The sequence below is a fragment of the Dendronephthya gigantea genome, unplaced genomic scaffold (assembly GCF_004324835.1).
Source record: "Dendronephthya gigantea isolate DGI-Jeju-01 unplaced genomic scaffold, DenGig_1.0 000000F, whole genome shotgun sequence".
Lineage (NCBI taxonomy): Eukaryota > Metazoa > Cnidaria > Anthozoa > Malacalcyonacea > Nephtheidae > Dendronephthya > Dendronephthya gigantea.
Window position 1 is genome coordinate 7212211 of NW_021163010.1, and position 21276 is coordinate 7233486.

The 21276-nt window shown below is 36.3% G+C and overlaps 2 protein-coding genes across 2 annotated transcripts; both read left to right on the forward strand.

Annotated features, from left to right (window-relative positions):
- Positions 1-1334: 1334 nt before the first annotated feature.
- LOC114521422 (solute carrier organic anion transporter family member 4A1-like) lies at positions 1335-11633 on the forward strand. The gene is made up of 9 exons (XM_028541876.1): positions 1335-1527; positions 6731-6922; positions 7704-8068; positions 8391-8793; positions 9144-9243; positions 9342-9516; positions 10089-10258; positions 10960-11174; positions 11512-11633. The coding sequence occupies exons 1-9, from the start codon at positions 1335-1337 to the stop codon at positions 11631-11633; spliced, it is 1935 nt and encodes a 644-aa protein (XP_028397677.1).
- Positions 11634-12420: 787 nt separating this feature from the next.
- On the forward strand, positions 12421-21194 carry LOC114523159 (solute carrier organic anion transporter family member 4A1-like). The gene is made up of 9 exons (XM_028544023.1): positions 12421-12717; positions 14888-15079; positions 15532-15896; positions 16519-16921; positions 17428-17605; positions 18278-18452; positions 18634-18803; positions 20251-20465; positions 20921-21194. The coding sequence occupies exons 1-9, from the start codon at positions 12552-12554 to the stop codon at positions 21040-21042; spliced, it is 1986 nt and encodes a 661-aa protein (XP_028399824.1). The 5' UTR covers positions 12421-12551; the 3' UTR covers positions 21043-21194.
- Positions 21195-21276: the final 82 nt, after the last annotated feature.

Consider the following 21276-nt stretch of genomic DNA (forward strand, 5'->3'; position numbering starts at 1 on the left):
GCAATGTTAACGGGTATATAATTGAGTTACACCATATGGTTACACATTACAACATACTGCGTTGATGTAACTATTTGTGGAATGTGATGTAACTAGTTGTGTGACTTAGCTAGGACAGTTAATTAATACAAAATATTTAAGTCGAAGTCTATAGATTCTCAATTGAACGCAATCGCAATTGAACACGTTAATCAACGATTCCACCTGCATGAAATTGGGTACTGTCGTTATGGTACGCGCACGAAAATTTTTTTCTTTGAACCCAACCCTTAACCGCCATGGGCGCCACCCTTTCCTAACTGGAAATCACGAAATCCGTAACATAACGATATAAGCGGAAATTGCGTCAATTAGATGAAATTGGCGTGATTCATATTTTGACATATTCATTATTACTTCGCTCCGTTCTCTGTGCTAATAATATGTACTAATAGGATGACATGTAATAATAGTGTGCGACTTTGATTGGTTCAAATGCGGACAAACCTCTGACCAAAATACAGGCCGGAAAGAAAACGCGGGAAGCAGGTTGAAAAAGCACCTTCATCACGTCAAATCAAATTTAAAAATCTTCTTATCTTTGGATTTCTGATGAAGCAAAATGACAACCATTTCACACTCTGAGGGCGAATACACCGCTAATTTCGCGAGACTTAATCAGTAAAAATGATGACAATTAAATAAGAAAAATTAACACGATATTTTCTGTGATTTTCATTGTTTTGGGCATATGCATGATTAACCTTGTTGAACCCAATTCTGCATCCCCGTATGATATCATCAGGTATAAATCCAATGCATAAGAGAATTTAGGCGAATGGGCTATACAATTTCTAAATAAATATCTCATCGCACTTTATGCAAATGCACATACAGCAATTTATTTTTTTTTCTTCCCCAATCTAAACTCATGGATTTCTGTTTTTATCGGGTTTAATCGAACATGTGGAAACACGGAATTACCATCATATATACATTAACCACGCTTACTCTTGTCAGCTACCTCTGTAGCTCTGGGGCAAGAGCATTACACCCGCATCGCAAAAACCTAGGCTCGATTCCTGCCGGGGACCTATAGTTGACTCACTGTTCCTGGCTTCAGTTTGAAGTGTGTATGATTCCACTCGAAATTAAGCCCCTTTAAACCTCTAGAATTTACCTGCATCTAGTGAAGTGCCAAAAAGCATGTGGAAACACGATTTAAAAGTTCTCCGGTTACAATCTGCCAATCGTTCCAGCTATTTATGAGTTCACTGAACGACAAACGGTAGATACTGCGATGATACGCAAATAGGACGTCCTAATATAAAGTACCATTTCCTAATAATTCTCCCATGGACTCAAACGGCGGTTATACTGATCATGATCTATCAAACGAGCAAAAGCAAATGCCTGCAGAACAGCAACCAAGTGATCATGGAATGTCCTCGACGTTTGGCTGGGGAAAATTTAGACCAAGGTGTTTAAATTTTTTAGCCGATTCAAAATGCTTCCTTGTTGTTATCATGTTATACACCATAGGCGCAGGTTAGTGTAAACAATCGATCATTGATTTTTATTTCGCTTTAGATCAAAAATAAAAATTTGAATAAGTTTAGTATGCAATTAGCTAACATGGCCATGATAATGAATATTTTGCGTTTATTCTTGCATGCGCTTACCGAGTTTATAATGTACTTGGTAAATTTACGTATTTACAGTACAATTTAATATTTAATCTCACGCCATAATTATCCAATTTTATTCAATGAAAGAAATTAAATTTCTGTTATTCAATCTAAAAGAATTTCCCGAATACAAGTATACCAAAAGAATTTCTATTGTGAACAGCAGGGTGGCCACTCATGTAGGGAAGTGAGCAAGTATAATATATTACGCAGATTCTTTCATGTGGTGCACATACAGCGCATGAACATGCATATATCATTATATACTGTGATTTCCGCGCCCCGATTCTTGCTACCGCTTCTGGAATTCGTAATACACGAGAAAAGAAAATCATAGCAAAAAAATACGCATAATAATGATACTGATCGCGATCAAAGTTACTACTTATATAGTTTCACTCAGCTGTGTTCCTTAAGAAATTAAGAAATCTGTTACGTTTTGCAAAATTATCTAATATGTTACACAGGGTAGCGCAGGTACAAACATACTTTCACAAGCCAAGCTATACCGACACCAAATCAAGTGCCAACAAATGGTTAATATACAGGGTGTCCTAAAAAAGTCCACCCTACTGAAGCTTTTGTTGGAATTTGAATGCACGATGAACGCAGTAGTGTGTAAATAGCATAGGTATCAGGTTGAGGCATTCAAATAAAGCGTCTTTCTAATTAGGTTTATCATAATACAGGTAATCAGATTCTAACAAAGGCTTGATTTCAATGAGAGGGGACATTTTTTGGTATAGTTCAGAACAGGTATTAAAATCATGATCCAGACTTTTGCGTTTTGGCATATTTTTGAGTTTTGGTTGGCAGAGTTTATACAATCATGATGATGTTTCAGTCATTTTACATTACACAATCTATTTTTTTCTTTTCCGCTGTAATGTCAAAAATGCTATTACGGTTTAGACAATTTTTTATCATATATTTTCAAAATTGAAAGTCTTTTAAGTTGTTGCATGGTGCCGCGCAACATGCAAACAACTTATGGAATTAAAGCTTGAAAAAGTAGTATTTTGTAAACATTAGTCGCATTATTTTAGCCTGTCGGTTTGCAGAAATCACTATAATTCAAATATCGAAAATATCCAAAAACCTTGTATATATATACACGCCAAGTACTTGTACTGATTAAAACTTGTATACTAATATAGGTTTTGAATATTTTTTTACCTATGTTCATTTTTTTGGAGGTATTCGCTAAATACGTGATGATCTATGGAATTTAAGTGGAATTAATTGAATTAAGGTCACATACATGAAGTGGAGAAGTAGCACCTATAATTATGTTTAGTCTGGCGCAAACTGGTTAACGTATTGCAGGCACAGATGTCACTCGTGACAATTGTCACCTCCTAGTCTACAGGGACCAAATTAAATATTTTATCATTCAAGCTCAATCTAACGACACGAATGACAGAATACCCCAAATTTTTCTCACCAGACTAGGAATATGTGAAGTTGACAATTCCCACGAGTGACATGTGTGCGTGCTAAGTTCACCAGTGTACGACTGTATACGCCCGGCTTTAGAGACTATTAGACCTTTATCTTGACGTTCACGACACAGCTCTAACTGCATGTATTAACTGTATTATGTTTAAACAAAAGAGCCCAAAATCTTCCTTCAAATGCGACTTGAAGAGTGTTGTATTAAGCCTAACTACTGCACACTGGTGCACTTTGCGCGCGCACGCATATGAAAATTTTGATCTACACGCATTGCTAGACTGCGGGATCTAATTTTGACATTCCGTCACATCGTATCGAAAACGCAATTATCAAACACGTTTTATCTTTCGTGATAAACGCGAGCAGTCGTTGAAAAAATGTTAACTAATAATGCTACAAGAAATATTCAAATGATATCTTGAATCAAATAAAAAAACTAAACGTGGAGAACGAAATTGAGGATTATTTGTCTGAGGCGAACTAATTTTGCTTTTCTTTGTTCTTTTTCATCGGTACAACGGATGAAACGAAGGTTTTCGAGAAGATTTCAAATGGCCTTTCAAATTACGAGTCTTGCGTGAGGTTAAATGCGCGGGTATTCCCGCCACTTATCTACAAGTTAGTCTTACAAATTTGCCCTGCTTTCAATCGTTCCATTTTTCGAAGTGTCATTAGATATTTCATGCCAGATGATTTATTTCTTCAGCGCACACATGGCATATATACTTGTCACGTGTGATAAAAAAAATAATACCCAATAACTTCGATAATTGGATTTTAAACACGAGGCTGACAGAATATTTCAATTTGGTCTCCGCAGACAAGATAATTCAGTTCACAAGTGCCGCGTGTGCGTGACCTCTGAGTGCACAGATATGCGCTTAACTTGGCGATAAATAAAGTCGAACTTACCGTGTATAATCAATCGTTATCATTAGCCGTTTACTTTCTTAATTGAGGTACTTTAGATTATAATTGTGACTGCATGTTTTAACAGCAATAGACTAAAAAGTCTTACATATCACTTGTATGTTATTGAACTGAAAAAAAACTGAAACTGAACTTGATTGCCGGATTATCTATAAATATTATAATAATTTTTTTTGTCTGAAATAAAAAATCAAAGGCCCGCTAATAACAATCAACCAACTCTGGCATAGTCTAGTGCTATAGTTTCGCTAAACCAAGTTTTATACAAATCATGCGCAATATTGGATGTGGGCTCTAATATGCACTATTAAACGCAAACAATGGTCCAGATATTGTATATAGCTATATATAAAGTTATGTGTGGGTGTGGGCACAATTGAGGTGAGGAAATAGTTCAAACGCACGTAGAATGGGTAGATATATACATGCACCTCTGCCAACGGCTACGACAATGATAGATCATAAACGTTTATAATCCGTATATATATTTAACCCATAAAACATAAAGACATAAAACGTGAAACGTGAAACATGGTTCAACTAAATAGAACAAATACATAAACCTAAATCAATATAGCGTGACTGTCCTAAACCGAACTTAAACTGTACCAAACCCAAAAGAGACTAACAATATGCGAAAAGCGCACTACAAATACGAATATAGAATGGAACTATCATACAGATGTTTTTCCGTAACTTTACTCAACTCCTTAGTCTTGCCTTATTCTTCGCTCGTAGGTCTTTAGCTCTTTACCGTGTCAGTATACCTCAACTATCCTCCCCAGGGTGCTACAGCATACTTAAAGGCTGCTTTCCACTTACACGTCTTTTATACGCACGTAAACGTACGGAAAATTTTAAATGCTTTTAAATTTTTATTATTTAACATCTAGGTCAACTAATGCATACTAAAATATGCAGAAAACTAAGTTACCTCGATTCATTCACTTAGTCTTTTTTAAAGGTGTGTTTTTTAAACATGCTTTAGGCTGTTTTCCACTTACGCGTTTTTCATATACGCACGTACACGCACGTAGAGTCTAAATCCTGATACATACATACATACATCGCCTTTATTTAAAACACGGTAAACCATTCAGTAAAATACATGTAAAGATGATAAATTACTCTAAACTATAGTATATAAATTATGTAACGATATATAAAAACTACTGTTCTACCAGGTTGCCGTGTGGGGGTCGGATTAAGCTAAATAGAATTACAATTAATTCTTAGAGATCTTTTAAATGAAGAAAGAGATTCAGAGAGACGCAAGGGCTCAGGCAAGCTATTCCATATTGAAGCTCCACTAAAACTGAAGGAGCGTTTAAGATAGTCAGTTTTAGGTTTAGGAACGAATAGTTTGCCATTTGTATTTCTGAGACTATAATTTCTGTGAATAAATCGAAGGAACATAGTTTTCTGCATATTTTAGTATGCATTATTTGACCTGGATGTTAAATTTTAAAAATTTAATAGCATTTAAAATTTTCCGTACGTGTACGTGCGTATAAAAAACGCGTAAGTGGAAAGCAGCCTTTACCATGCATAATCTAATTACCTAAATTTCCCGTGGTACTCAGTACCGTAAGTTTCTTATGATAAGCATATAAACATGACTAGCAGTTCCGAACCTACATTAGGTTCAGGGCCGTAGCTAGAAGCTTAATTCGGGGGGGTGTATATTCATATAACTATTCGTCTTATGCCCGACTGATTTCGTATGTACGCTTTTGCTCCTACAGTATATAAACATGAATATATGAATATACACCCCCCAATCTAGCTACGGCCTTGATTAGATTTACCAGCACAAGTGCGTAGTTTGCGAGATTGTAATTTATGCAGTGTTATAGTTATGTCATCATGCAAAGCCATGCGCGGAACACGTGGTTTCGACGCTATATGAAGCAATATTTTCGATTTTGTTTTTCCTTGAAACGAATTTTCCCCATGCACAGAACGTACTTTTTATTAAATATCTCAGTTGTTATTAAATCAACTAAGTTAGCAATTGAAATGTTTGACATGGATATGACATGGTTTGGTGAACCCGCATAACGCAACGATAGGCTATGCATGTCAAGGCTAATACAGCCCAGGTGACAAGAGAGCCGCCGAACAATATTTGCTAGAAATATAACAGAAGAATGCATACGTACTTTCCGCTTTCCGTTTCCAAATTAACGCCAAGTAATCAATACCATGCCAGTACTGATCAACCAATCTGCAAAGAAGCATACATTATATATAAGTCAATTCAACATGATCCCTATACTGAAATTCAGTTCACTACAGCATTTAATACCATAAGAACAATACATTGAAGAATTGCTCAACAATACAACACCAAGAAGAAACATCAGCACTACATATACCTTGATTCTTTTTCTCTATCCCATGTGACTACCTCGCGAAGCGTGTTAGTTGTATGTAAAAATAGCTCTACCACCAAATCAAGGCCAATCTCAAGGCACAAAATCACACAGTTTGTGGCCTCTCTTGCTCCTGCGAAATAATCTTTAGCCTTTGCCGAATTTTTACGCTACATCAACCGTAACAAAAAGACCGGACGCTATAGAGTTCATCTATTGTTTCATTTTGAATAGCTTGGCAGTATAATTGCTCTTCGGTGACCCAGAAAAGTGGACACCTTTGAAAAATAAACACATTTTTAGGTGTATCGATGAACGGTTTGCCTGTCCTAATCTTACCAAGTATTGAAAAGAGATTCAGTTTATCGAGTAAAGAACTGGGGATGATTTCGGCTGCCAATGACATCGCCGCCCTTCTCTTCGTTGCTTTTATCAGTTTTTATGGTGACTATGGCAACAAGATCAAGTGGGTTGGAGGAGGAGCATGTGTTGCAGGTATCGTATAGATCGACGCAGACGGGACGCGATGCGGCAACGCGACGCGAATTTTCAGTTTTCAGAAGAGCATAAATTGATTTCTGGAAGCAAAATATAGCGCCTTTATATACGTATATAAGCGCCCTTATATGCTTTTGTATATATATATAAACGCCCTGGCATAATTAAGGTGGCTCCCCACAATTTTAGGAAAATTTTAAGCTAATGATTTAGGTTTCAAAATTTTGGCAGGGATTTCTTGCTGAAGAAAATGAAATTTTCCAGATATGTTCACAAGCAGTCTAACAGTCAGAGATTGTCCATAAGCATGACGTCATTGCCGTTGTTATGGTACCAATGGCGATTCAATATTGCCGATATTTTACCTATTCACGCATTTTACTCGAAAATAAGTTCGGTTACTCTCATTTTGAATGGTTAGTAGTTTACTAGTTGGTGTCGGATTTTAAATCTTCGACAGCCACTATACGAGTTCAATATAAAGCTATTTACTGGCATACTTATCAGAAGCCTCGTTTACACCAAACTCAATCTTTTGGCACGGCAATAGTGATATGCAAATTTTTTAACTTCCCTTTTCTAGATTAAATCTGTTAACTATTAAAATTCATGTGGCACGGCAGAAACAGATATATCCGTACCGAATTTTATCCGTGCATGCTCATGCAATATAATACAAAGGCCGAGCACGAATGAAATTCGGTACGGGTACCCATTTTTGGCTGTGGCGTGAAAAAAATTTAAGTGTAGTGTACGTTTGTTCCATCTCAATCTATAGGTTTCGGAGTACTTTTATTCACTCTCCCTCATCTCATCATTGGACCATATAACGTTCCTGATTTTCAAGGAAGTAAATCTGGAATGTGTTTATTGAGCAACAAAACGTCTTTATCGGAGTCTTGTGACCAGAATAGTGGTGAAGCGATGTGGTACTATATGTTGATATTCCTTATCGCACAATTTATCCATGGTGCTGGTATCTGTCCATTGTATTCGCTGGTCCCTTCTTATTTGGATGAGAATGTTGAACTAAAACAAATGCCTGTGTATCTTGGTCTTTGGTATCTCTGCGCATTCATTGGACCAGGAATTGGAATATTTCTAGGCGGGCAATTTCTCAGCATCTATGTTGACGTCAAACAGGTGATTGATAGAGTAATTTGTTATCATGGCTGGCATTATATATATATCTATGCGTAATCAAATCACATTACATCAATGAATTTTGGAAACAAATTTCCACCATTTATGGGTGAAATGGTCGCTTTTACCCAGGAAAACATGCACCAAACCAAAGCAAGTTCTGTTAATTTTGTTGCTTACGTTTTTCCGAAGAATATTTTACTACTTTACTAAAGGCCCACCAAAGGAATTTTTTAGGGGATTTATTCAATCTAAATTTTTTCTAAACGTTAGGGGGGCTTTAATGCACCATCGTAAATTTTAATTTTATGTTAATCCATAGCCAAGTGGATCAAATCTCACGCCAAAGGATCATCGCTGGATAGGAGCGTGGTGGTTGGGATTCATTGTCTTTGGTTTACTATTTCTTCTTCTGGCAATAATTATATCCGGTTTTCCCATCTCGTTACCTGGAGCAAGGGAAAGACGCGAAAGACACATACGGGAAGGGAATTTGCAGAAAAAGGGCGGTAAAAAGGAAGCAAAGTTTAAAGAATTAATTCCTGAGCTGAAGTCTCTAATTTTAAATCGGACATTCCTTTTTAATTCTTTCGGATTATGTTTTGCGGCCACTTTCGTCACCGCTTTAACTCCATTTTTGGGGAAAATAATGCAGCTAAAGTTTGACTTAGATCCAGTGACCAATGGATATCTGATATCAGCGATTCTCACGCCGACAACAGTGGGTATGAATGAAAACACTAATTGTAATAAAGGCCGAGATAAGAGCCTAAATGCTTGCATCTTACACGATAAGTATTTCTGCCAGTAGATGGACTTATATGTCTGATCTATCTTTCCGATCGTAAAGAAAAAATGAATATTATTCCTGCGGATTCGTTATAACTTTGCGATGTTCGCGTATTTGTGTTGTAAATAATTTCCAACCCCCCGGTTCCCCTGAATGCGAAACTTCTGCTGTGTTTCTTCAATGCGACCTTCTTTTCTTACTACAAATAGTTGGTGTTTTGATTGGTTCATTCATTGCTCGACAGTTTTCAGTGAAAAGTGTATGTAAAAAATCCGCTCTACACAGCAATCTCACAGATATTCACAATCGCAATGCCATTTGCTATACTAATCCCAGGATGTTTAAATGTCAACATGGCAGGAGTTTCAACTGTCTATCGAGATAGGTAAGCGTTATGGGATACGTCAGGATAGGATACGTTATACAACCAAACATCTCTATGATTTTTTCGAGTTTTAATTAATCTATTCTCATTTCATCTAGAACGAATATCTCCCGTGGCTCAGCATTGACAGGTCACAGGGGCGATAAACTCATTTCTCAGTGTAACTTCAACTGTAGCTGCAGAATAGATAAGTTCATACCCGTGTGTGGCTCTGACAATATTGTTTATGCAAATCCCTGCTATGCTGGTTGTTCCGCTAAATACAACAATAAGGTGGGTAGATCACATAATTATAGTGTTAAAATTTTATGTAGTAGTTAAAAAAGAAGGAAGAACATTACCAAGATCACACTTAGCTCTACTCTAAACGTTGTTTGAAAAGTAAAAATCTACATTTTTCTAAAGTGTGGGTACGATAGCGGATTGCATGAAGGGAATCACAAACAGATTTCATGTCAACTTTAAGTAATATTATGAATAACCAGGATATCCTCAACTCTCTAATGCAATTAAGTTAAACTGACGGAGAACGTTGTTTGTTCGCTTGGTAATAATGTCCAGGGCGGAGTCATAATTATAAGGATATCATGTATGCATGCTTGTGATTATTTCATTCCTCTAGCCTCTCTCCTCTGAAATATGTGTAGATAAATACGAAGATGAAGAATATCGCCTCAGGCACTTTTAGGTGCGACATTTCCAGCTTATTCGTACCTCCATTTCATCCCTTCCAGTCTCTTCCATTCTCATAATTTCACTACCTACCGATATGACGACATCGGCATGAGACTTTTTCAAACTTTTTTTCACGGCTATATGACACGTTATTCTTTGTGTTTCAATAGACATTTGGCAGTTGCTCGTGTATATTTGCTGGTCCTACCAATACGGATACAGCAATACAAGGTTACTGCGATCGTGATTGTAAGAATCTGGCCATCTTTCTATTGGTCATCGCTGTCACTTCATTAATACGGTTTTCGTCCTTTATTCCAATGCAAACTGTTGTTCTTAGGTAATAGATCGTTCTGTAAATTCAGATAGGTCGATACCACTCCCGAACAGGTGCCCAGAGTTATGACCCTTTTGAGTTAAAAGTGCAAATTAACCCTTCCTGTGTTATGCAAGCAGGCCTCATAGAGCAAAATACTTATTTTGAAAATTTCTATTTTAGATCAAGATCATAGAGAGCTAGACTTTTGTATTTTCAGATTTTTTTGGCTTGATAAAAAAACCCCAAAAATTATCCTGACGTGCTAATAAAGACTCGAAAAGGTTAAATTTCAGTCCAAACTTTGCTTTTGAGCAATAATTCAATTTAAAAAATATTGATAAATGTCACTGGTTTTCTGAAAATTAATGTTACTTAAAGCAGGTACAATAAATATCGAGGGATAACATTTCTATACACGAAAAAATCAGATATATATATATACATCGATCGAAACTAAAACTTAACTTCTCTTCATTTCATTTCATTTCAAAACAAATACTTTGAAACGCCGACCTATTTTACACAATGAGATAGTAGTGTGGCAAAAAAAAAACACAGAATACTAGTAGATATACTAATATTTCCATATAAAATATTTCACAAACAAGATTTTATACATTTGGATTCATGTAAATTCTGTTAAATTGTCTTCCTTGTCATTTCAATGCGCGTTTAAAGCATGTTAATTCTAATGTTATTTCCCCTGCATCACTTCCTTGAAGGTGCGTTCCGGAAGACAAAAGAGCTTTTGCAATGGGAATACAATATATTATGGCGAAGGCAATTGCATTAATTCCAGGTCCAATAATCTTTGGTCATCTATTGGACCTTTGCTGCCGCTTGTGGCAAGATCTATGTGATCAGAGAGGAAGATGTTTTGACTACGATGTTGATCTTGCTGGAAGAAATATTTGTATCTTTGGAGCAATATCAATGGGTAGGAAACAATTACCAACCGTTATTTTAGGGTACATTAACCTGAAAAATATAGCGAAATTAAAACAATTCACACCACTGCAAGGGCTTAAAGTGCATAAATTATAATTTTTTTCAAAATTTAGTTGGTTGTCTACTTCTTTTGACAGTCCTATCCCTATATAACCTCTGAATAATTATGCGAAATTGCATACTTTGCGAACTTTACCTCTATTAGTGTTCCATCGTCATGTTTATAGGAACACTGTTTTCTAGCAAAAAATACAACTTACATTTCTGATCTTTTTTAAGTTTAGAAATTCTCAAACAAGTATTTAAGCAATAATTTCTACTTCAAGGTATATCGTCAGTGTTCTTTGTGCTTTCGTGGCTCTTATATCATCCTAAAGAAAGTCTCGATAGCACTGTTATAGAAAACAAGAAAGCAGAAGGCAAATCAAGTTGTGAAACTATAATGTAGTGTAATTATACTCTATACTTTAATTTTTCTTTTGAGAACAAATTATATATAGGTCAGCTAAATCATAACACGTATATATATATACAGCTGATAAGAAGCTTTTCAAAAATGTCAAAAATGATTAGGGATGAACCCGAGATTCACGAAACATGACATGATTTTGAGGTATTAAAATAAGTCCTTCTGAAACAAAACTGCTATTCTTGTAAGGAGCTATATATAAAGCACACGCTATTATTGTAAGGATGCATGACTACATGACTTCTAGGAGTTTCGTTTTATATAGTCCTTTCAATACCTAAAAGTCATCTCACGCTATGTTAAATTATCTCCGCTATAATTAATAGACTAAATTTTGTATTAGTGAGCTCAAGCAAGTGACTATTTTGACAACACGTACGTTAACCGGAAATAAAGTTTTTGTTTTTCACCAATCACAATCCTTGACCCAGTCTTTTCAAGTTACTCATGCCGTTTGTGTTGTCAAAAACGTCACATGCTTAAGCTCATTGTATGAGGTGGGGAAAATGAAATAGAATATTTGCCAGTGCAGACCGAAGAATGCAGTTTACTGCTAGTGCTATACCTGTCGTATCGATATAGAGCTGAGAGCGCGTTTACTTGGGAATTCGCAAACAAGCTTTTTGTTTATGTTCCCCAAGCAATCTCTTGTCAACCTCACCTTCACCGATCGTCTACTGGACAATCGGCTGCTGAAATGCTTTTTTGTATCCAACAAGCGGAAGCACCAAAAACGTTCTCGGGTTACATTCAGTCATTCACCTGAATCGTTCCAGGTGTTTCCTTGGTCACTGGGAAAACAAATACTGCGATAAAAATAAAGGGAATGTATTAATGCCCTTGTGTGATAGACTTGATCTTTAATATTACATTCATGTGAGCTGCAGTGTCTTGATCATGGCATATCAAATGCGCAAAACCATTTCCCAGCAAGAACAGCAACCAAGTCATCACGGAATAACGTCAAAATTTGGCTGGGGGAAATTTAGACCAGGATGCCTAAATTTCTTGGCCAATTCAAAATGCTTTCTTGTCGTCATCATGTTATATACGTTAGGCGCAGGTGAGTTACGACGATTTAATCAGTAATCTTGCAAAATTGTCGTGTAATGTATGGGCAACATATGGACAGGTTCAATCATTCGACATAGAATTGCAATCGCATACAAAGAGTATATATGCATTAAATAGCCTATGTAGCTAGCTCTTACATGTACAGTCGGATGTTAATGTAGTTAATTGGCAATTTCCGTACGACCTTATGTCTGATATTATTGGAACACGATTGGAACCTTGAAGATTTCTCATATCAAATCTAAAGTAAAGAGTTCTCATAAGTGCAAGCATTTCGAACATTCCAAGCACTTAAATTGAATGTCGGGGTGTCAACCCCTTTTAAAATGAAAGAGTGAACTAATGGTGCGAAGTTGCAACCATGTGTTACCAGCTCGGAAGAATTAATACCAATTTTGGGCATACATAGCGCCTCGTTTCGAATGCAACGCCTATCGAGTCTATAACGACCAACGTTTTATATATAGAAACAGTGAATACGATGATGAAACACTACACCGTAGTAAATTATGCCGTAGTAAAGGTTTGCACTGATGCTTGAAAAAACATTATGATTACTAGAATTTCATGCATTACAACCATGTTATTCGGATACAATATGCAGCATAAAGTATAAAGTATAATTGTATTGTTCCTCGACCATAGCGTAATATCAACGCGGCTTTAGATTATTGTTAATGGCACGATGTAAACATACACGTATCAGGTGACATGTAAGCCAAATACGCGTAACGTCAAATTAATCAAAATGTCCTTTTCTGTGAACAAGAATATATGAATATACTTCCTTCCCCGTTCTTGCGCAGCCTAGTCCCTAGGCCTCATTGCGCAGGTTTAAAAATCCGGGACGTCACCGAATGAAACACGCGCGAGAGGCCTAGCACAAAATGTTTTCAAATGTTAACAGCCAATTTGATGACTGATGTTGTGAACTTTTATTAAAAATTGTTTATACAAAGTATATGCTTGCAATTTACAACAAGAACCGTTACAAAGGAAGCAAGAATAATTAAAATTGGCGGATAGAAGCTTATCATAATCATAAACATGTACGTACGGACTCGAGTTTAATCAATGGTCGATACTAGATAGCATTAACAGCGAATGACATTGCAACGTTTGTATGAATATGTCAAAGTCCTGACAGAATAATTAATTTCCCGTAGCTGAACAAAAAGTCCCCACTTTAAATCAAACATTTTGCTCTGGGCCAGTCAGTTCCCTCCTCGCCGCGTGTACTAAGGAACTTATAAGAGGCCTAGCGGCTGGTTCTTGCGGCGCCTTTGGATAGATTGTCCACCAATCAACAGTGGCGTAACTAGAACGATGATTGGGGAGGGATTCATAAGTACAGTTCTGCCCGACGGATTTCTTTTGTAAGTGCAATAGCTTACAATAGAAATCCGTCGGGCAGAACTGAATATATGAATATATTCACCCCGAATTACGCCCCTGCCAGTCAAAGAGGTACAGCTTTTAGTTCATTTAAACTACTTCTTAAAAACCTTTTTTCAACACTGACGAAATGAGAAAGTTGTGGGCTAATTTACCAATTTTGTATGTCTTTAGATTTATTCCCATGTGAAAAAAAAACAATATAAAGATGCCATTATATTCCTTTTCGTGTAGTCACGCCCGTTTAAGAGCACCTTAACAACGAGATCATTACTATAATGTCAGTTTCTTCACCCTGTAGTCCGTATGTGGCATACTCGACCTTGGTAATAAAAATAGTGAAGGTCGAATATACCGGATTATGGTACAATCGACCATGGCAATGAAAAAAAGTTGAGGTCGAATATACCAGAATATTGTATACTCGACCTTTGGTAGTAAAAATATTCCGAAGCTCGAGTATATACGGGAATATGGTATATTCGTCCTTGGTAGTGAAAAAAAATCAGTTAAGGTCGAATACACCAGTATATGCTATGGTCAACCTTCGTAATGAAAATACCGGTATACAGTATACAGTCAGCACAAGGTGACCGAAAAAGTCCACTAATTTTTGAAATTCAGATAAAGCTATGTATATTGAATCATTTGGTCGTTAAATGCTTCTTGGCCTCTGTGCAATCACCGAGTGCCGATTTCGAGTTAACCAACAACGGAATCTGTTACACAGGAATTTGGGAAATAACTTTAACCGTTTATTTCAGCAATATCGATGAACGGTTTACCTGTTCTTATCCTACCAAGTATTGAGAAGAGATTTAGCCTATCCAGTAAAGGACTGGGGATTATTGCAGCCGCTAATGACATCGCCGCCCTTCTCTTTGTCGTTTTTATCAGTTTCTATGGTGACTATGGCAACAAGATCAAGTGGGTTGGGGGAGGGGCGGTCGTTGCAGGTGAGACACCACTGCTTGGAAAAATTATAAAATTGTCAAGATAGGCTAACTTATTGAGACCCTGAATATTTTCTGAATACGAATAATATAATTGAGAACGCAATAGGGGATTACAGGTGTACCTATGAAGGATTTATAATCATTATAGGTTTCCTGCGGTTGACTATTTATTTTTTTGAAAACGTTTGCTCGAACGCTCAAACATTTAGATTAATTGATGGCTGCCTGTAAATTAATTTACTAATTCTGCCGTTTTAGTTGTAATTTGTTGGCTTTTAATTGATATAAATTGGAGAGCATAAAAGCAATGGTGTAATGAAAATGACGAATATCACGCAATCAACAATTGCCAGCAAGATGACTGCTTTGAGAAATTTTATAACTCAGATGGACATCTGTCTATCTTTTATCTATTCCTGGGCTGGGTGAACGATTATTCCATTTTAACCTAGGTTTTGGCGTACTTTTATTCACTGTTCCTCATCTCATGATTGGACCATATCACGTCCCTGACTTTCGAGAAAGTAAAACTGGATTGTGCTTATTGTCCAACAAAACGTCTCAATCGGAGCCTTGTGACGATAATACTGGTGGAGCCATGTGGTATTATATGTTGATATTTATCATCGCACAGTTTATCCATGGTGCTGGTATCTGTCCATTGTATTCACTGGTCCCTTCTTATTTGGATGAGAACGTTGAACCGAAGCAGATGCCTGTGTATCTTGGTCTTTGGTACCTCAGCGCATTCATTGGACCAGGAATTGGAATATTGCTAGGCGGACAATTCCTTAGCGTTTATGTTGATATTAAACAGGTAAATAATTATTACGCCTATTGAAACACCTAATTTCCATCATCGCTGAGTTGAATAGCAATGGCATTCCTTACATATTCTTTATTTACTAAATCATTACCAGCAGATAATTCCTTAGGTCTTCTTAGGATTTTTGTAATACATCGTATCACTAATATAAGACTATGGACCAGGAACAGATATTAAAGCCATGAGTTGCTATTGTTAGGGCATAAATCATACACAATACAATGGATATTGTTTTGAAACATTTTTAACAATAAATGAAAATGTCATTTTTATACCATTTCCAATATTTTGCTTAAAACCGCAGGGGCATCCTAAGATCTCCCATTTTCCAAAATGGGTAGTTCTAATTGGAAAATGGGTAGTTCTAAAACCTAAAATGGGTAGTTCTAAAACCTATGATGGGCAATTCTAAAAATTGAGTTTTCGTGCTCCAACAACTCATGTTGGATCTTAAAGCAACTATAAAATGGGCAGTTTTATAAAATAACCTCTGTTTATAACCGTGCAAATTGATACAATATTGGAAAAAATGTTCTGCTGAAATTCCCATCTGAACCTTTTCTTGATAGAATTTCAAATATTGAAAAGGTGTATTTTTTGTGAATCTATATAGCCAGATGGATTGAATCTTACACCAAAAGATCATCGTTGGATAGGAGCATGGTGGTTAGGATTCCTTGTCTTTGGTTTACTATTTTGGTTGCTAGCGATTATTATATCGGGTTTTCCCAGCTCGTTACCCGGAGCAAAAGAAAGACGTGAAAAACACATACGCGAAGGAAATTTGCGAAGAAAAAGCAGCAGAAATGAAGCAAGGCTTAAAGAAATAATTCCCGCTATGAAATCTCTAATTTTAAATTGGACGTTCACTTTCAATTCTTTTGGACTGTCCGTCTCCTTCACTTTCATCGGCGCTTTGGTTCCCTTTCTGGGAAAAATAGTTCAATTAAAGTTTGACTTAGATCCTGTAAGCAATGGATTTCTGATATCAGCAATTCTTACGCCAACAACAGTGGGTATGTTTTAACACGTCAATGAATAATGAAACAACAACTTAGTTAATGAAACAATCCTTAGGAGGTGAGGACTTGAATGAGTAAAATACTGGGGGAGTAAAACTGGCGGAGTTTTTACTATAGCCTACAGGGAATCATCCATAATTTTTTTGAGGTATCAAGTCTTATAGATGATCACGTATACTATATAATCAGAGGCTAAAACTACTTTCGGGTTTTTCTGCATCTTACTTGAAGAACATGCTTCTTAGAGGAATTTGGACTCCCATAAATTACATGTAAAATTAAATTTCTTATGCGTCTATCTTGCATGCAGGGAAGTACAAAATAATACAGTTTTAATATCGAGGTTTAGACTAAATTAACATTCTATAATTCTATATAACGCACACTGCCCACAAATAATAAACTAAATTTGAGTATAAAAATTACAACATAACGTATTTTGCGTAAAGTAAATGTGCGTCTCTGGCTTCTTTAATAAGAATTTTCTTTCTATTATTTAGCTGGTGTTTTGTTAGGTTCCTTTGTGGTTCGGAAGTTTTCAGTGAAAAGTGTCTGTAAAAAATCAGCTCTCTACACAGCCGTTTCTCAGATAGCCACAATCATAGCACCATTTGCAATACTGATACCAGGTTGTTTGAATGTTGACATGGCCGGAGTTTCAACTGTCTACACAGATAGGTAAGATATCGCTGGAAGACTTGATAGCTACAGTACTGTCCGGAAATAACCTAACAACGCGGTTGCGATTCGGCTGCGGTTCGATCGCGGTTCGGTTGTGATCGACCGATAGAAACCCCAGACGACTGCAAGGGAAAAAATACGATCGCGGTTACCGTTCGCTTCCGAACGGAATGTTATGAACAGCTGAGAAACGACAACACAATAATTAGGCCCAAGTTAAACCTCCGTCTCACCGCGGTGGTTAAACCTCCGTTCGACCTCGGTCTGATGACCTCGATCGGTTCAACCGCGATAAGACCGAGTGTGACCTAGGTTAACCGGGGTTTTTTTAGCTTTAACTGGACAGTACTGTACGTTTTTGTTTTATTTTTTTCGAGACTAAAGCGTGCTCTTTCGCGTAAAAACTTAGGTCGAGTTGAAGACGTAATATGGCGTAGATAATGTATTTTAAGTCACAGTGCAGTTTGCCCGTCCTTACCCACAATTCTTGCAGGCTTGACAAAAAGAAATAGTAAATTTGTGTTCATTGAAAATGGCAAAACTATGCATGTTATTTAAAGATATTCCACACACGTTAGTAGCATTCTTTCCAAACTCAAAACTAGCTTTCCAAACTCATGGAAAGCTATATCACTCTATACATGTGTACAAATTTTTATTTACTTCTAGAATAAACGTGTCCCGTTTTCATGCATTTACAAGTTACGGCAACGATGGACTTGTCTCTCAGTGTAATCTTAACTGTAGCTGCAAAATAGACCATTTCATACCCGTGTGCGGCTCTGACAATATTGTCTATGCAAACCCATGCTATGCAGGTTGTTCTGTTAAATATAACAATAAGGTGAGTGAATCACATGGTTTCTTATAATTTTCTACCGAAGTTAAGGAAAAAGAAGAATTAGAACGTTACTTGTGGTCAGTAGATGGAAATTGGTTCAGCTTTTACGATTATCGTGGTATACGGATTATTGTTTTCAGTACTATATGGAGTAAATATTTTCGAACGTTTTGTGTTTTAATAGACGTTTGGGAGTTGTTCTTGCATCCATCCTGGTCCTACCAAAACAGATACTGCAATACAAGGTTACTGTGATCGGAATTGTGAAAATCTGGCCATTTTTCTATTTCTCATCGCTCTGACGATGTTTTTACGCTTCACAGCCGCCGTTCCATCGCAAACTGTTGTTCTCAGGTAATAGGCAACCAGGGCGACCACGTTCCATATCCCGGATCGATGTAAAAAATTTATCTGCATGGGTGCTGATAATAAAAGTACATTTTGAAAATAAAATTATTAAATAATTTGTAATTTACAATCATTTTTTAAACAGTCAAATTTAACTTATATATTAAAGATATATATATATATATATATATATATATATATATATATATATATATATATATATATATATATATATATATATATATATATATATATATATATATGTATATATATACAGTAGGAGGCAAAAGTTTGAGTCCAGTAGTTGTAGAATTCCAGTATTAAATCCTGGCAGCGTATTCGAGTTAAGACATGCGTGCTAATGTTTCTGTACTGTAAACTATATTAATTGCACACTGTTTTGGCCTAATGATCTAAATTATCAGAAAATAAAGTTCTCATTCCTTTACACTGCCCAAGATGGGTGGGAAAAAGGGCAAAGTGATGGTGCACAAGGACAAATAGTTGCATTAAGTATTGAAGGATTCTTTCCTCGTAAGATCGCAGAAATAGTGAGAATTTAAAAAGGTGGTATGCAACTAACCTTGGAGAGGTTCGAAGAAACTAAATCCTACTCAAGCAAACTTTTAGCTGCTTTGGTCATGCTCGGTTTGGCAATATTGAAAGATATAATAGGATCCTAATTAAAGAAAAGTATCATCCAATTCTTCAAGGACATGGAATTTCATTTGGTTCAAAGATGATCGCACGTCTAACTACATGATAATCACCCTAAGCACATGCACATCTTCTATGTGCCAGAAATCTTTTAGAAGCAAACTCATTTGGGTGATCTCGTTCTCATGGCTTTCCACCTCAAATTCCAGATCTAAAACTTATGGAGCACTTGTAGAACCGTTTTAACCGGAAGAGGACGAGGCACAGACCCGCCAGCCAGGATGACTTGAGGCAAGTGGTCAACGAATGCTGGCAAGGTATTGAACGTGCGACATTAAAAAACCTATGGAATCTATGCGAGCAAGAATAAAGGTCATTTCAAGAGCAAAAAAGAGGGATACTAAGCAATGACATGTAAATGCATGTTTGCACATTAACATACGTAAAAATGAATATTATAACATCTCATAGTTGTTGTACAGCATGTATTTTTCTGTTTACTTATTTACTTTTTTCTAGTTCACTTATCGGTAAGGTTTTCTGTAGAATATTAATATATGCTGCTAAAACAATGAAATACAGTCACTGGACTCAAACTTTTGCCTCCTACTGTATATATATATATTCACTAATATAAGAGCAAAGAGGCTGAGTAACAAGTTAAACGAGATTGTATATTGATTTATATAGATTTTGTCTACTCCTCCTTCACTATATACATATTTAAATGCACGGGTACACTGTGACTATGTGTAATATATCCAGTCTCCGTAGCTACGTACTCTCTTAATTGCAGGTGCGTTCCGGAAGACAAAAGAGCTTTTGCAATGGGAATACAATATGTTTTGGTGAAGACAATCGGCTTAATTCCAGGTCCAATAATTATTGGTTATCTATTGGACATTTGCTGCCGACTATGGCAAGATCTATGTGGAAAGAGAGGAAGGTGTTTTGATTACGATGTTGATCTTGCTGGAAGAAATATATGTATCTTTGGAGTAATAACAATTGGTAAGAACGTTAGAAGTCGCGCTTTTTGAGACACATTTTGATAAAATTGTGTTTTGATAAAATTGTACAATTTATCAAATTGTATGACATGCAATATGATAAAATACATTTCACCATATTGTTATAAATGAGAAACAATAAAAAAACTTGCAAGGTCATGTGTTTTTTTATCCCTGCAATTTTTTATCACTTAAAACTTATTTAAGTTTACTTAAAACTTATTTGCATGCTTGGCTGCAACGTGATTAGTGCACTGTTTTCTCACAAACGATACGATGACGAAACGATATTGTTTCAGAAAATTACATGTTTCTACAAATTATTGCACTGCTTTCTGGGATTCGAGAGATCTTTGCTTGTGAATCGTCAGAAACATTTAACAACCGCAGTTACAAAAGCCAAGATTTTTTATGTTTACCACGTCACATATGAATGGCAATAATTTTTATTTTTAGGTATATCATCAGCGTGTCTTGTGCTTTCTTGGCTTCTTTATCATCCTCAGGAAACTCCCGACAGCACTGTTCATGGAAACACCAACGAAGAAGGCATATCAAGTTTTGACACTGTGATGTAGCGTGATGATGCTATAAATAAATATGCTTTACCTGATAAATCTTTATTTTAATATTTAGTCTTTGCGTTAACGTTAGCCAAGAGCAGTAGACAGCTCGCTGCATGAGGTCGCATTTTCGGGAAAATTTAACATTCCGCCTTAATCACCACGAAACTCTTGAAACGTATAGTCACTTTGTTTCCGACTGACCTGCTTATATTACGTCTTTTTGATTTCAAAACGCAGTTGACCCTC